The sequence below is a fragment of the Haliaeetus leucocephalus genome, unplaced genomic scaffold (genome assembly GCF_000737465.1).
Source record: "Haliaeetus leucocephalus isolate CR32 unplaced genomic scaffold, Haliaeetus_leucocephalus-4.0 Scaffold161, whole genome shotgun sequence".
Taxonomy (NCBI): domain Eukaryota; kingdom Metazoa; phylum Chordata; class Aves; order Accipitriformes; family Accipitridae; genus Haliaeetus; species Haliaeetus leucocephalus.
Window position 1 is genome coordinate 44,808 of NW_010972597.1, and position 16,737 is coordinate 61,544.

Here is a 16,737-nt window from a genome sequence, read left to right on the forward strand (position 1 = left end):
CCCCCCCCCCCCGGCCCCCCAGCCGCGGCGCGTCCGCAGTGCGCCGCCGTCCGCGGCGGGGCTGAGGGAGGACGAGACCGGGGTCAGGCGGGCGGGCTCGGTTGGTTTGTTTTTAGCCTAATTATTATTTTCATTAGGGCGAGCACGAAGTTTTGTGGTAAATGTGCGAGTGCGCCGTGTGCTGTTTCTTGAGCGGGGCTTATCCGTGCTGGAGGAAGGGGTGAAAACGCGGGGAGCGCTGTGGGAGCGGGGCTGCTCCTCGGCGGGCGCGGGAGTGCACTGGAAAGGCAAGGTGTCCTTGGCATCCTGCTCGGGTGTTCCCTTGGCGTGGGGCTTAGTGCGTTACTGCCGCAGATAAGGGAGCGGCGGGGGGAGCGGTGTTACGGAGTTACATGGGGAGATTCACGAAATCTACGCCGAGTGAACACATACGACGTTGGTGACCCTCAGCCTTCCGCGTTAGAGGAGCTGCTTTGACCCGTTAGCAGGACAAGTTTCAGCTCTGTAGAAGTGTGCACGCGGCTTGGTATCAGTGGTGGGGTTTCAAGTGTGCGTAAACTAAATACCGAAGAAGTGTGTGTGAGAGACTCGTCCATATGCTTGTGTGATTGCAGGCTGTGAAACCTATAAACCACAGTCGCTGCAAACTGCTTTTGAGATACACACAGAAAATGTTGTATTTTGTTCATGGTATGGCAGGTTTACTGGATGAGAATGCCAATTAGACTTGTTGCCAAAGGTAGATTTAAGATTTTTGCAGCATCTTGGAACTCCGTTTTCTTACTTCATTTTCACACAACTTTCATATTTTGCACTGTCTTTTCTGGTTTAAACTGAAAAATCAACCTAAAATATTACTTCAGTTACAACCCAGTTCTAACAGATCTATACTAGTGTTGATGGAACTGTAACAGGAAGCACCTTTTCTTTCAAAGAGAAGAGTGCAAAGTAGGATCAAGACAAATATCTCATTCTTCCTTTTATCTGGCAATTTGTCAGCACTTGGAGGACAATCATATTTAAACTCTGCAGTCTAGAGGAGACTACTGTACAGAAAACTACCCTCTTCTTTATCACGTTTGTAGGAGTGTAGCACTGAGAAGATCTAATAATGCCTTCATTCTCCTCTCCTTAAATAATCGTGTTTTCCCGAGTGTCTGACCTCTTCAATTTCCAGATCTACAAGCTCTTTTATGTGTTTTCTGACCATTGTGAATGGATGTTATATAAAAAAAAGTATCGTAGTCTTCAGTGGTAATGAGCAGGTTCTTTTCCTGTTATAAGCATAGCGATATACTGATATAAGCTAATAATTACCAGTTTATAATAGCACAGGTGATATTGTAGGTAAGTATGATGTGGAAGTCCATTTGTTCAGGAAATGTAACTTTACATGATTACATAGGTATTGGGCTCTGTCATAGCTGTGACTTTGTTTGAAAGATGAGTTGATCTGAGGGCTCTTTAAAATTTTGGGGCATTACAGCCTTGATTCAAGAGCTTCTTCCAGGAAGAAAACACTATTCTTGGTTAAAGAAAACTGTAACATCAAGCAACTGAAGCTTTTTAGCACTGAGGACCAGAACAGAAGCTTTGAAGTTGCACAAGGGAAGCACACCCTTTTTTTCTCCAGGCTTTGAGATATACTTTTTTTTCTCCATCGCTTGCCGTCCTTCTCATGGGAAGCTGTTGTCTGCCGTTGGCAGTGCCTTCATGGCCCGCCTGGAAAAGCCTGGAGCGGTTGAGGGTGCCGGTGGCCCGGGGCCGGGCTGCCCCCCCCCTCGCCTACCTCTCGTTGGCCTGCGCGTCGCTGCGGCGGCGCGACCTTTCACCCACTTCTCGGGAGTGGTCACGTGAGCAGGCGCGGGGCGGGGCGCCTGGGGCGGGGCCGTGCCCCGCAGAGGCCCTCCGCCCCCTCGTCGAGCGGGAGCCGGCCCGCCAACTCCCTGCGTCCCGTGGTGGAAATCGGGGCGAGAGGACCCGGAGCAAATAAAACCAAACACAAGTTCTGGAGCGATCGGCGGTTGCTCGGCTGGGGGGATGTTTCTGTTCGCAGGGGTAGTTGGAATGTTGAATCCTGAACATGACTGGTTTTGGAAAATCTTGGGTAAAAGGTGGCTTAAGTGAATGCTTGTATTTAAAAACAAACAAAAAAAACAAACTGCAAAACAAACACCCCCCCAACCCCAAAACTGTGTATTTTTTTTTTGATATTCAAAACCACTGTCTTCATCCTGCAGCATGCTACATCATAGTCCTGAACTCCACATGTTCAGAAAAAGAAGCTCTAAATGACTGAAAAGCACCCCTCTTTTTCCAGTTCTGGATTAACTTTAATAGAATGGTCAATTTAAATATTTGTAAAATGTTTGGAGCTGGTTCTTCAGTCTTTGAGCCTTATACAAGCTGAAAGACCGAACTCAGGTCTTTCAACCTTCTACAGTAAATGATCATTGAACTACTGTGAAAGCAGTCCATTCAGTTTGCCTTTGGTCACCAATCACTGTTGTCCATCTTCCAGGATCTCTGAAGTCCTAAAATGTGACTTCTTACATATCTCGTAAAAGTCCTGCCATTCCAAAAATATTTGTTGTTATAGAGAAGATAATAATAATTCTTTACTGCATGAGCATAGAAGCTCATTAGTGCAAAGGGAGAGACAAGGGATAAAACTCATATAATCTAAATGCCAAGGTGTGTCCTTTATAGCAGTATTAAAAAGAAATACCCAGATCTAGAGCCTAGGTTTTGGGGTGGGGTGGGGGAGGTTTCTGCATGGTATAACTGTGCAGTGTTTTAGTTTTGTATGCATATCTCTCACTCTGCAAGTTTATTCTGAATTTCTAGAAGGTCAGGGGAGGTAGCTTGCTGGGATGTTTACAATATAATGTGTATTGCAATAGAGACTAGAATAATCTAAAAGGTCTAGGAACAGTATAGTATATCCTACTCCGTATAGGGGAGAAAAATGTAAATAATATGACAATTGTAAAAGTTTCTGTTTTGATTACAGTTGTGGAGCATGTCAGTGTTTTGGTTTTGGGTTGGGTTTGTGGGGTTTTTTTTGTTTTGGTTAAACGGTACAGTTTGGAACCATCTTTTACAGGAGCATGCTATTTGGGAAGAAGAGAGAGGCCATATGATCCAGAAACTGTAGGGATTAATATTCCTTAGTGTTAGCCTAGTAAGTAGCACATTGTCTGCTATAGCCAGTCTCTTCTACTTCTTTGCCTGACTGTCTCCGGTTTGATCAGGTGAGAAGACAATTTACTATCTGTGGCTTTTCTCCTGGAAGTGCCAGTGAAAACGGTCTGTTCTGTGAGCATCTCTCCAAGAAGTCTTGATGGTATCTGTGTTGGCTCTAATGGGAGTTTAAAGCCTGCAGGCAGATGCTTGGATGTCTTAAGCTGAAACTAACATTGGAGTCTAGCCCCTGAGATCACCTTGCTTACGGCATTAGCTAGTGATCACTAGTTTGAGCCCTCAGAAATGACTGGCTGGGTAGCAGATGAACTTTCTTTCACTCCACAATTCCTCACCATCTCAGACCTGTTAAATGAAGACAGATCGATCAGATAATACATTCATCCAGTGTAATGGAAAACAGTGTTTCAGAACTCCTGCTTGTGACTCTTCTCTCCATTTCCATCACTTTTTCTAAAATGGTTCCAGTCTGATTCAGTCCTTCTGAGTGGTTGAAAGCTGTGTGTGAATCAAAGCTCAAACTGTTTTTCTTGACTTCCTATTTCAGAGCTACAACTGACTGTTTGCCATTGCTGTAGTCTAATGTCTATTAGGAGATAGCAGCATTGGAATGAATCTGCCTCTCAGTGTGTCCTAACCTATTCAAGATCTCAGCTGCAGTAAGCTTGCGGGACAGAAGATTTCTGTGTGACAAATAGATCTCAAGTCCACTTTTAAGGAAAACAGCTGTTCAGGTATGCTTACGTTTCATTCATTGGTCTGTTATTATCTCTTCCCTTCCATATATGCCCGTTGCTCCAGTTTACCACTTGGGAAGGGAATGAAGAAATTGGCCCAAGATTCCAAAGGAGATGCCTGCAGAAGCTAGCTAATATTCACCCACAGGTGATCTTGGAAAACTGCTGAGGGTGGGACACAACCTGATAGGTTTGTCAGTGGGACAGCAAGTTACTGCAAATTCCTTAGCTGTTCTGATTTCAAACTGTCTGCTGTGGGTAAGGTTTGCAGTAGGTCCCAGCGTTGCTGTACCTTGGCAAATATATGTATTCAGTTCTCCATCTTAGCTTGAACCACAGCATTTGTTCATTTTTTAGATGTGAGAAATCCTTTAAGATATTTGCAATTCCAAGGGGCCACAGCTGTCAGCTGTGTGTGAGGTGGAAAGCATTGGAGCCAATCATTAGCAATAACCAAAGATGAGAACTTGAAATTTACATGTCAGATGATGGTGGTTGGAGAAGTCTCTTTCCAAGTCACTTTAGCCACTTCAGTCATGGCATAGTAATTTTACTTTGGAGACCCTATGAGAGAGAACTGCTGCATAAACAGCAGATTCAGCTTTTAGGAGGCTTAAACTGTTTTTAGCATGTATCAGTCACAACTAAAGTGGCATGAGAGAACCTGTCAGTTTAACTTTGTTTTTGTCAGATCAAATGATAATTGATTGAATGCTATGTTAATTCAGGTTTTAAAGCAGAGTGATTCTTTGATTTCTGTTTTATTTCTATGCCATAGTCATTAGGTTCACCTGAGAAGCCCTGTTGAGTGAATTTAATCCACATGACTATTGCACAGAAATTATTTGGCTTCACTCCTCAGATTTCTTTTAATGATATTGTGTCTATAGAATATGATTGATCATTGTAAGGTGGGTGAGTTATTGGTAAGACTTGAGAGCAGCAAGTATCAGTGTCTTTTTATATGCTGAAGCATGGTTAGATATTATTGAAGGCTAGTATGTAAGGAAGCTATTTAGAAATAGATATTCTCAAGTGAGTAACAGTATCTGATTAATCTTTATAGTAAGTTCAGAAGTCAGTGCCTTGTGGAATATCACACAAACTATGAATAAGCTCTGCTCTTTCTTAGGCTTTGGTATCTTGTTACCTTTTTGCAGAAGCATAGCATACACTGCAAGAAAGTGGTGTTAGCTGATAGAATATCCAATAAACAGATACAAAAGAGACAAGACCATCTTTTTTGACATATGTTTAAATGTTTGATCTGTATATTTTATACTGTTTACTGAAGATTTTATAGGTCAAAACCTGAATTTCCTTTGAAAGACATAAACCCCTAGACAACTTCCATCTTTGGATTTCTGTTAAACTGCTTTTTGTTTAGTTTTAGTTTTAACTTTGTTCAACTGTGCATCAAAGGAGCACCAGATGCACGTGAGTAAAAGCATTTTTGGCATCCTTCTGGCATTCTCTGGTTTGCTGCCTTACTTAATCGACCCTCTAGCATTAGGGCAGAATTTTCGTATTTATGTCAGATAGTGGCGGGGAGGTAGTCACTCACATAGGAGCAGATGGGACCTTGAGTTACTGAGTCAGTGCTGGATGCTGCTATACAGGATACACTTTAGTGTCTGAAACTACTGCATTTACAGCAAACTCCGTGAAAACACTTTACTGAAGTCACATGGTTTTTATTATTGATAATACAGGCTTTCTTTACCTGATAGGAACAGTCAATGTTTCCTGTAGATAGGTATATACATGTAACATTAAATTCCAAGGGTTTATTTTTTATTGGAAGTTTGTACTGTTTCCCACTGTATCACTGCAGTATACATGACACTTAAGGTCAGCTCCAGAAATCTACCTGCTGCCTTAAGACTAGCAGACTCTTACTGGACAATACAGTGGTGTTTAAAATACCAACATATATTTAAAAACCTTTTATAATGACACACTGGTGCTTTTTAGTGAGGGCAAAGTTACTGGAATAATGTTGAAAAATTCAGATGAATCATTGTCTTAAAAGTTCATGCAAAATCTCTGTAAAAATTCTACTGCAAAATCCAGCTTCTTTTATCCTCCAAACTAATAGTACATTATTGTCAGTTGCAGAAAACTCGCTCTTTTTGAATGTTTGACTGTTACTACCAATTTGACTTCCAAGGTTTGCTGTTCCTTTAAAGCAATTGAAGCACAGAATTTCCTGTTCAGGCCTTAGTGTTCTAAAGTAAGTTTATTTTTTGAAGCAGATCTATTATGAACTCCTGCATTAAATTTCATAAAGCATCTCTGCTAGCTATACAGTTTACACTGTATAAAAAAAATAGGATTGATGCTTCAAGCCCTTAATCCTCTTAGTGGCTCTTCACTGGACTCCCTCCAGTAGTTTCATTTCTCCCTTTCCCTGGGGAGCCCAGAACTGGACACGGTATTCAAGATGGGGCCTCACCAATGCTGAGTAGAAGGGAAGAGTCACTTCCCTCAACCTGGTGGCAACACTCCTCCTAATGCACCCCAGGATTCTGTTAGCTGCCGTTGCTGCAAAGGCACCTTGCTGGCTTGTGTGCAACTTGCTGCAAAGTTACTTTCCAGCCAGTCGGTCTCCAGCGTGTACTAGTGTATGGAGTTACTCCTCCCTAGGTGCAGGACTTTGCACCTCTCTGTTGAATGTGTTAAGGTTTCAGCCTGCCCACTTCTCCAGCCTGTTGAGGTCCATCTGGATGGCAGTGAAATCCCCTGGTCTATCAGCCACTACTCCCAGTTTCAGTCCCTGTACTTGTAAATCTATATGCAGTTTGGTTCCTTTTTTCCTCTGTGTTTTGCTGTCTTCAATCATTTAAATAGGGTTTGACAGCTGTACATGAAACATCTGGAAGGGTGTCAAACTGATAGACTTCAGAACCTCTGCAGAATTCAGACAGGTGAAGACATACTTGATGAATGTTACAAAGACAACTACACTTACAAAAAAATTTTGGGAAGACTCTAGCCCTTTACATTTGTCTAAGAAGAGATCCTGCTGCTTGATACAAGTATTTGATACACTTTTTGGTGTTTGCATGAGTCTTTTCCAACAAAACCAAAAAGCTCAAGCAACCCTGATTATCTGTAGATTGCATCCATTTCTGAGATGGCTGTATAGATTAATGTTGCCATTAAGCTGTAGTTGGTGGCAAAGTGTGGAAGTAAACTAACATGGTAGCAAGCTATTTTAGGATGTTGGCACTGGCTTTGTTGTGCTTCACTACATATCATTTCATTGCAAGCACACTATCTAGGCAAAGTCAGCTGCCATAGGGCAGTCTGAATTATGTTGTGTAGGTGGTACTAAAGGCTTGGACTGACAGGAGCATCAATAACAGAAATCGGAAAAGAAATTTGGAATAATGCATGAGGAGACTTGGATGGGCATCTTGGTGTTTGGAATTCTCTTGCTTTTAGTTTAGTGTCTGGTATGAAATCAACAGATTTGACCATAAACAATTATTCATTGATTTGCGTAAAACAAAATGCATTCATAGTTTTGGCTTTCTAGTAGAGTAGAAAATGCAAATTTCTATAGTAATAGCTTAAACAGGTGAGAGAAAATACTTGATCACTGTCTCAGCACAAACACAGCGCAGGTGTTCTGTGTTTTAATACTGGCTCTGATTTCCTCAAGTTTGTCCTCAGTGATCTATCCTAAAGTGTCAAAATACGTTAACAGATGAACATAGAAATGAAACTTCTTGGATGTCTGTTTTCTTCCAAGAGCTGTAGCAAGCTCATTTCCTGAAGGGAGATCTGATGTGTGGACAATAAAATACTGGATAAAACTTCTTCAATGTTTTCAATATTTAAACAAGTTTCAGAGTTGAAGTCTTTTAAGAGAACTTGTGGGAGCTCCAGAATTTTTTTCCTGTTTTGTATGGCTGCTTGTAACAGTCAAACAGTAACTCTTATTGCTTTGCATGCTGATAGAAATGGAATTCCTTCCTCCTGCCTTTTCTTTTTGAAATAAACTGTTTGGGGGACAAAGACATGGGGGCACTTACTTGGTTTCCCAAGACCTTCTGAGTTCAAGGTGTCTAGTTTTAAATGGAAATCTTAATATAGTTCTAAGTATGTTTCCTAATTAAAATTGGGTATAGTGTACTTTCAATTAATACCTCTCTCCACTTCCCATCTTGAAAACTTCCTTAAACAATGTAATTGTAAATGATTTAGTATCACTCTTTTCTCCTCACCAGTCTCTATTATTCCTATTTGAAACTTAAGTGCTAAGCTAAATTTTGAAGCTGTAAGTTTATTTTAAGAAAGGAGTGAAAAATTCTTCAAGGTCAGGTTTCTGGGTTTGATGTGGTTGGTTTTTTTTTTTTACTTTTAAGCTTGCTAGTAGGAACTTGGCAGGAGTCAGAAGACACTACCTGTGTGATAAGATGCGTCTCATTGTTTTATTGGTAGTACCTTGCATCTGTGTGAAATTATGAGGGCTTCTGGGTGCTTCTGAATTCAGAACTGCCGTCATACTTCAAGATGCAGCATATTTTAGCTCTTAGCACAGGGACAATGTAAATCTGCCCACCATCTGTGAACAGCCTGTGGTTTGGGTGCCAAAGATGTCTATGTGATAACAGTATGAAACCTGTGCAGGGTGGTATGTAGCAGTGTTCTTGGAGAAATTGTATGCAGCAGTCACTGCTTTTCTAAGAAAACTTTGATCATCAAAGTAGAATAATTGGAGATAATTGTTTTGTGAGCTTAGTTTGGTTACTACACAGGTGTATGCCCTGTAACTAAAAGCTAATCTATAAATAAATGTCAAAAATCTGTGAGGAGATCCTCAAACTAAATTGTTGAGGTAGCTTGCAAGCGAGAGTCATAGAATTAAGTCTTTCAGCAAGGTTTTAGCTATTCTGGGTCATGTGAATAAGACTTCTCTCCAGTTTTCCTCTGCATTTGTTAACTTGCTTCCCTTGCAGGAAAAGGGGCTATAGATGTGAAAACTACATTTAAATATTATGTCTCTTTCCAGTGGATGTTTGGACTGCTGCCAAGGAGAAATGGCAGGGTTTTCTCTATTCCAAGAGGAATAGGAAATGGGGAAAAAAATGGATTGCATGAGCCAAGCAATGTCTGGGAAGCAAGTAGCTAAGATGAGCTCTGAGATAACAGGCGACGTGGATATCCCCTTAAAGCAGAGGAGTTGCTTTTTTTGAGGTCGAGGTGGTGACTTTACTTTTTTTAGCACTATCATTTTATCCATATAAAGCTTCTGAAATCTACAGAAGCATTTCCAAATGTAACTGCTTCAGGAATTAAAACCTTGTTTTGTGCAATGTAGTGTAATACATTTAACTTTAGTATCATGGCTTGGTGCTTTTTAAGAGGCACATGGTAATTCTTTCACTGTCTTTTAGACACTGTGTTCTGTGTTATGTGCTTCATATAGACATTACCAACCACAAGTGACTTCTTGCGTGCATGACTAAATGGAAGTATCCTGCACATGGGATCTCTTTTAGCTTCAGATTTTCCAGAGCTGAGGCTGTCATCCCCTTCTGTGGCTGTAGGAAGGTGTAAGCTGTCATACAGAGTTGACTGTTCAGCATCTGCAACCTGAAGTCATAAGGTCTGTGAGTTGAACCTCCATCTTCGTAGTGTAAATATCCTGAAAATGCAAAAAGAGCGGTCTGAGGAGGCTTTGTGCATAGTAGGCATAGCAGCATAGACCTGATGGTCTGAAAAACTATCAGAGCTGAGGTCTTCTGGTGTGTTTTCTTGATTTGAAAGTGACATCCAATCTAGCAGTACTTGTTTATAACAATGGAAAAAAAAACCACCTGTGGTTAAGTTTTGATTGGCTTAAGCAGAGATCTGAAAAGGGAAGAGGAGAAACATCTGCAGCTGCTGCAGCATGTTTGAATTGAAGTAAAACCAGAAAAGAGCAAGGAACAGGCAGCTTTCTCCTTTAAAAGGAAAAAAAAAAAAAGAAACCAAGCTTTAAGGGGCAAGTGTGTTTTTTAAGATACATTAATATTATGAAAGAACATTGAAAGGAATGAAAATAGCCATTTCAGATTACTTTTAGACATTATTATGCTCTTTTTTTTCCCCTTTAACTAAGACCTGGCGAAACCGCTAAGAAAGTCAAAAGCTTTTGTTTATGGCTCTCTGTTGGGAATGAGTTTAATTAGTATATGCTGTACAGAAATATTTTGCTGACCAAAATGCCTGAAGTTAGAAGAAGTTACTGTTTCAGTGTTAGTTAGCCAATTGATGTGGGTGCTGCCTTACTCACATTGGCAAGTCAAGTTTGTAAGTCTAACTCGTGCTCCTCTGGCCTGTGCCCTTTTACCTACTTTGCTAGCAAGCACGTGACAGCAGAGGAATGCAAAGGAGGGGAAGTGTACAGCAGCTTATGATTAAATTTGTCTTTAAGGAGGAAAATAAGTGTTCAAAGAAAGGAACTTCAGGAAGTCTTTAGTGTTCAGCTATCATAATTCAGAACAGTCTTAAAGGCTTACATTTTTCTTATGGAAAAGGATATGAAAAGAAACAAGCCATTTGATTGTTTCACATCTTAGGGTCAAGTAATACAGTCCAAGAACTAGACTTGTCTTTGTTTTCAGGGCTTGTTTACTTGATTCAGGGTTAATTCTTGCTGAAATAATATTTCTTTGTTTGGCAATAAGGAATATTTTCCTTATTGAAGCTTATTTGATTTTATGATCATGCTAAGTTTTAATTCATTAAAATATCAGGTTGACTGTTTATGATTAATGCTATTTATAATCTTTTTCTGCCTTGGACAGTAGAAATGCATATGCCTAAAAAGGGAAGGGTTCCTGAAATTCTTCCTCTTCAGAAACAGAAAGGAGGGTAGTTACAAATTCCCAGGCTGAGAAGTCACGGGGGAGTTGAGGGGTAATAGAAACTAGTTGATCTTGTACTTAAGGCACTGGCATTCCAGAATACAAAGTTCCATGAGTGAACTGGAGAACCTGTTGGCCCTTCTTGAGACAAATCCAGGTGCCTGATTCTCCGTATGGGGGTATGGTTGGTTTTGTTGTGTTTTTTTTTCCATCCTAGTCTTAGTAGTACTGCTAAACATATGATGAATTCTTAGAGTACTTTCCCTTTTTGCAAACCATGTTGAGTCCAGGGTATACCATGTATTACTGCTGCCTGTCTTCTTTTATTGCTGTCTTGCAGTGTTGGTCTCAATGTTGAACTGGTGATGCACAATTTAAATGAATGAATGGACAGATGACTTCGGCTTCCTGATACTTGTCTGCAGCAAGGCCCCTATGAATAAGCAGTTGTTAGTGATATAGTCATTAAGTACTACAAATTGCTGTTGTTACTAGAGCATACAGGGCTTGTCTTAAAGGTTTTGAAACTGGTGTTCAAAGCTGATTTGGTTTCTTTGTTGTCCTAATCAGACACAGTACATGCATCGATCAAATTGCATGCCATCTGTGATATTGTGAGCTTTAGCTACCCTTCTGGAAGCCCAGAAGCCTGGTTCACCCAGGACTCAGTCTCTAGAACTTGAGCAGTGGCTGATGGATTTTGAAGATCTGTGAATTACCGTCAGCCACTGTAGCAGTAGTTGTATTGCAGAGGTTGATCATTGCAGGCTGGTCTGGGGATAGGCCCTTTAAATATTTCAAACAGCCACTACCTACTGGTCAGCAACCTTACTAAATGCTGCGCAACAGCACTTATCTTGTTCATCTCTGCCTAATGCTCCTTCTCCTCCTATACTGTGTATTTATTTCCTAAGCCTACTATTACTGCAGCATTCCCAATATTGTGTATTTATTTCCTAAGCCTACTATTACTGCAGTATTCCCAATACTTACATTCCCTAGTTGTCTGCTCATATACCTTTGCACTCCTTCTCTGTGCTCCAGATGACTTTGACATAGTAGAATATTTACAGACTAGAGGAGGAGCACTAGAGTCATAATAAAATGCTTTTGAAGTGCCCAGCTAAACTGCAGTGGTTAGTTAACCCTCAAATGCTGTTCAACAGGGGATAAATGTCTACCAGAATTTAATTATAAAGTCTAAACTTCAGGTTTGCAAAAGAAATGTAAATTTCAGCCTTTAGGGTTCAAAAGGCATGAAGTAGTTGTACTTTCTTTTGGTTTTGCTTAAATAGAAATGCCACCTTAAAACACTTGGTATTGATGATATTGTGTTTTGTACCAGTAAAAATGTGAAATTAAAACTTGCCCTTGAATCCTGACCTACAGGTGGGGTTATGGATTCTTCTGCCTTTTTGCCATACTTCTAAGAGGATGTTGTTTTTACGATTATGCACAGAAGTTTTGGTAAGCTAATAAAAGAATGTGGACAAAAGACTTTGGAATCATGATGGTCTCCTCAGGAATATGTAGTTTGCACCATTTCAATGTTATACCTAGAGCCTGTCTGCAAAAATCTATGTTCTTATTGTAAGTGCTTGAACAACATTAGTCTGAATTAATGATGAGTAGGGGTAATTTCCAGGATATTTATGTGAAAATGCTGGTTACAGAAGGAAAGAAGCTATGAAGATGAGCTGATAAATAAGAGCATACAGTTCAATTTGAATTGGCTGTATCCTCAGACAGCGTTGAGACATAAATATGTAGACAGAATGACAGTTGTATTTCTGTTTTAACTTCCAGTGGTTTTTATTTAAGCCTGTTATGCCTGCCCATTATTATGGTCTTTTGTCAATATTGGCACCATTGTTGATATTTGTTTGGGTAGTTAAACTGAGCTGCAGCCCTCTCAATTTCAGATTTGTTTATGTGAAGGTAATTTTTCTGACAGTTGTGATTTGGTTTCCTCAACTCTGCATAGTTTTGATTTTGCCATTATTTGCCAGCCAGAACTCGGAGCTGCAGGGGCTATAGTCTCTTATTGCTGTGACTAATCAGCTTGAAATTAAGATATGAAAAAAATTTCAGAGGAAGATACGGCCAGAAGCAGCTTTGATTTGCTAGTTGAGGTGAAGGCTTTTAATACCTTTTGTTTTAAAATGATGAAAAAAACATTTTCTGAATCTCCTTTATCATTATAGTGTTAGATGCTATGTACCCATAATGTGCTTTTTCTAAACATTATGGCCGTAATATGCTGCTCTGCTCTGAATTTTTATATATTGCATATATTCACGATATTCACCTTGCTGCAATCTTGCCAAAAGGCCTAAGTTACATGAGAGTGTTTTGCTTCCATTTTCAGCTGTTGTAGTTAGAAGAGGTACCTTAATTAACATACTGGACGCTCAGACTGAAGTGCAAGCATAGCCTGTAAGGAAGAGGCAACTACTGTATGTAAGTTTGGCATACTTTGAAATATTTCCCAAAATTACTGTGTAGAAGATATCTTGCTAGAAATGGACTAGCTCCTAGTTCCTTTGAACAAAAAGGAAATAATTTTTTAACTTTGCTTTTTGACAGAACTCTTTCTGAAAATGGCAGAAGCTCATCAAGCAGTAGCTTTTCAATTTACAGTAACTCCAGATGGGATTGACCTGCAAATGAGCCATGAGGCACTCAAACAAATTTACCTATCTGGTGTTCATTCATGGAAGAAAAAGTTCATCAGATTCAAGGTATTTTAAATTTGTCATGTCCGCCAAGCTTGAGGGTTATTTAATGTTTTATAGACTTACTGAAGTTTTGTTTAGGCAAAACTTAATTTTTTTGCCTTTGTGCAAATAAAGCTCCTTACTGTGAAAGGCTTGTATGGATTTTAGTTAAGACAAGGGATACTGAGGAAGGTAGCACTGGGTGATGCTGCGAAGACTGGAAGGTACATCTTCTTGATTTATTCTATGGAAGCAAGATGAAACTGATGTAGAAATTAACAATAGCTTTAATTTACTTCATTCTCTTCATAATACATCATGTAATTATGTAATTTTTTAGCACATCAGAAATATAACTAGTTGTACCTCTAAGTAATATGACACTAAAAATTACAAGACTACACTCTTGATTTTACGTATTCTTTGCCAGAATTAAGTTTTCAAATTAAGGACAATGTTTGCTGTTTTCAAAAAGTTACCTGAATACCTATCTTGTACAAGTTATGCTAAGTAGTAATGTTTCTGATGAGGTATTTGTAAGTGCTTGAACAACATTAGTCTGAATTAATGATGAGTAGGGGTACTTTCCAGGATATTTATGTAGAAATGCTGGTTACAGAAGGAAAGAAGCTATGAAGATGAGCTGATAAATAAGAGCATTCAGTTCAATTTGAATTGGCTGTATCCTCAGACAGAGTTGAGACATAAATATGTAGACAGAATCACAGTTGTATTTCTAACTTCCAGATTGTTGTGAATTTATTGTTTTGTTCATTGGATCATAAATGGTATCTATTTTATTAGTACCAAACTAGATAAGCTACAGGCTATCTTCAACATCTCTTTTAAAAACATTTTTTTAACAGTAGTCTTAATAAAATCTTCTCATAAAGCTATGAGAAGGACAGTTTAAATGATATAAAAAAAACCTTGATTCTGGTTTCCAGGTCTTGTTCCGTGAAATATTTTTGCCATGTATTCTTTTAGAGAGGCCTAACTCAGTGTAAGTGGAAATTCCTGAAGTGTCATTTGTTCCAAAGTTGTTTTCTCCTTTCAGTATTTTTGTAAGACTTGCAGCAGCATCAGTGTTGTCTACAAAAGAACTTAAAAGTCCCTTTAATTCTTGATATCATTGTGACAATTTTCTGTAGCAGTCAAATTTAAACTAAATCCATTCCCTGCTCCTGAGTTGAGCATACATAAGAAAATGTTGGATAATCTTAACTACTTTTTTAAAACTAAATGACTTAAATGTTTTAAACTTAATTGTTTTTCATTGCTTTTCATGGTATGAAGTCAACCACTTTAGTATGAAAAAATTATGTGAAGGCTTTTCTTTCCAGAATGGAATTATCACTGGCGTTTATCCTGCTAGCCCATCTAGCTGGCTTATTGTAGTTGTGGGTGTGATGTCGACAATGTATGCCAAAATTGATCCTTCTTTAGGAATAATAGCTAAAATCAACCGAACACTTGATACAACGTAAGTAGACTGAAAAGTTACTGTTCCTCTAAAGGAAATCAGTTTTATTTGTAGCTACTCTTAAAGCTAATCCTGTTAAAGTGTATCAGGTTTTGAACAGTATTTTTGTGACAGAGTAAGCCCCATAAGCAGATGTATGAGGGTATGAAATAGGTAAGTTGCTATACCAGTATTACTACATTGTTGTCTGAGTATTTGGGAAGCACATTTGGCAGCTTCTGTGGCCTTTGATCTTGCTGCATGAAAGGGTGTTTGGAAAGGAGTTTATGAAAAAGGGCTAAAGAGGCATGAAGCTTGTGTAATGCTTGCCTGTAGTACCATTAGACTTAGGTTTGCAATATTAGGTTCTGTTTAGAACTTAAGCTGACATTAACTTACACATGCTCGCTTTTGTTTTAAATAGTGGCTATATGTCAAACCAAACACAGAACATCGTGAGTGGAATACTTTTTGGCACAGGGCTTTGGGTTGCCCTTATCATCACAATGCGCTACTCTCTAAAAATGCTGCTTTCCTATCATGGTTGGATGTTCGCTGAACATGGCAAACTTTCTGCAGGCACCAAGTTTTGGATGGTAAGGATATATTGTCTTTTTGTTTCATCTTATCTTCTATCTGATATGTATTCAAAGCCTTAAAAGAGAAAATTTTGCAGGTTTTTCCTTGCTGTCTTTTCTGTGTCATGAGACAGGAGGCTGTTAGGTAGATATTTCTACTAATTACTGTCATCCTTCTGATGCTATAATTAAACTATTCAGGATGGCCTTGTAGAAGGAAGAGTAAATGCTTCAAGAATAAATGCTAAATTTGCCAATGCCTTGGCACTGTGTAACTCAAATATCTACTTTTTCTTGATGTGCAAGTACAGCTTAAAGAACTTGGGCTGCAACACCAAAGAATCTTGTACTCCCCAGAAAGTGCTACTCTAATTCTTTTGGTGAAATGTTAAGACTTCTGGTCATCCATTCTAAAATTAATCTTAAGCTTGAAGAAAATAATATTGAATGTCCTTTCCATTTGATTTATTGGTATGCCTCCAAAATGAGTTGGAGAAAAAGTATAAGGTAGGTAGCTTGTTATGCAGTTTTTACATAAGGGTAAGATGAGAGCGATCTGGCTCCTGTTGATCATTGTGGTGCTTTGGAAAAGGATCCTTAAAGGATGTGGTAGGTATAAAGTGAGTAAATCTACGTATAGGTGCTCTAAGAGATGAAGTGGGGTTTTGTTACTTGGACTGGGTTGTTTCAACTCACTTTTGCCAGTATTGTATAAATAACTTAAGTGCCCTACTATGATAAAATTAGTCTCTGCAGCCTCAAAAATTAACTGATGTGTGTTAGACTAACAACATGTCATGATTTATTATGAAATATGTTCAAGAACAGGTATCCAGAATGGTACACTAAAATAGAATTTAATGTTCATCTGTTACAAATGAAATTTCTAATTGATAGTTTCTACTGGAAGCGGTATCAGGAGCCTCATGACTCGAATTTGTACAGTACAGGCTCTGAATGGTAAGGTTTTCTGTCGATTGCTTGAAGCTGTAGCTGTCTGGGTTTTCAGCATGTCCTACCAAATAGATATTTTAAGTCTGTTAATATTGCCTCATCAACCATAAACAGTATGAACTGTAATGCTACTTACCATGCTTTGTTGTGTATTGTATTTATAAAATTTTGTCTGTTATATATGTTGCATATGTATTTTGTTGTGTATTATATTTTGTTGTGTAT

At 39.0% G+C, this 16,737-nt stretch overlaps 1 protein-coding gene across 2 annotated transcripts in view; it reads left to right on the forward strand.

Annotated features, from left to right (window-relative positions):
* Window positions 1-67: 67 nt before the first annotated feature.
* The window catches only part of CPT1A (carnitine palmitoyltransferase 1A (liver)), a 46,094-nt gene continuing 29,424 nt past the window's right edge, over window positions 68-16,737 (forward strand). Inside the window, exons 1-7 of one of the 2 annotated variants that reach the window (XM_010562527.1) lie at window positions 68-100; window positions 3,752-3,938; window positions 9,379-9,558; window positions 13,170-13,261; window positions 13,388-13,542; window positions 14,862-15,001; window positions 15,405-15,576. In XM_010562527.1, coding sequence (XP_010560829.1) covers window positions 13,402-13,542; window positions 14,862-15,001; window positions 15,405-15,576 — 453 coding nt within the window. In that variant the 5' untranslated portion in view covers window positions 68-100; window positions 3,752-3,938; window positions 9,379-9,558; window positions 13,170-13,261; window positions 13,388-13,401. Of the gene's footprint in view, window positions 105-3,751; window positions 3,939-9,378; window positions 9,559-13,169; window positions 13,262-13,387; window positions 13,543-14,861; window positions 15,002-15,404; window positions 15,577-16,737 lie in introns of both variants that reach the window. The other variant, XM_010562528.1, reaches the window with a different exon arrangement.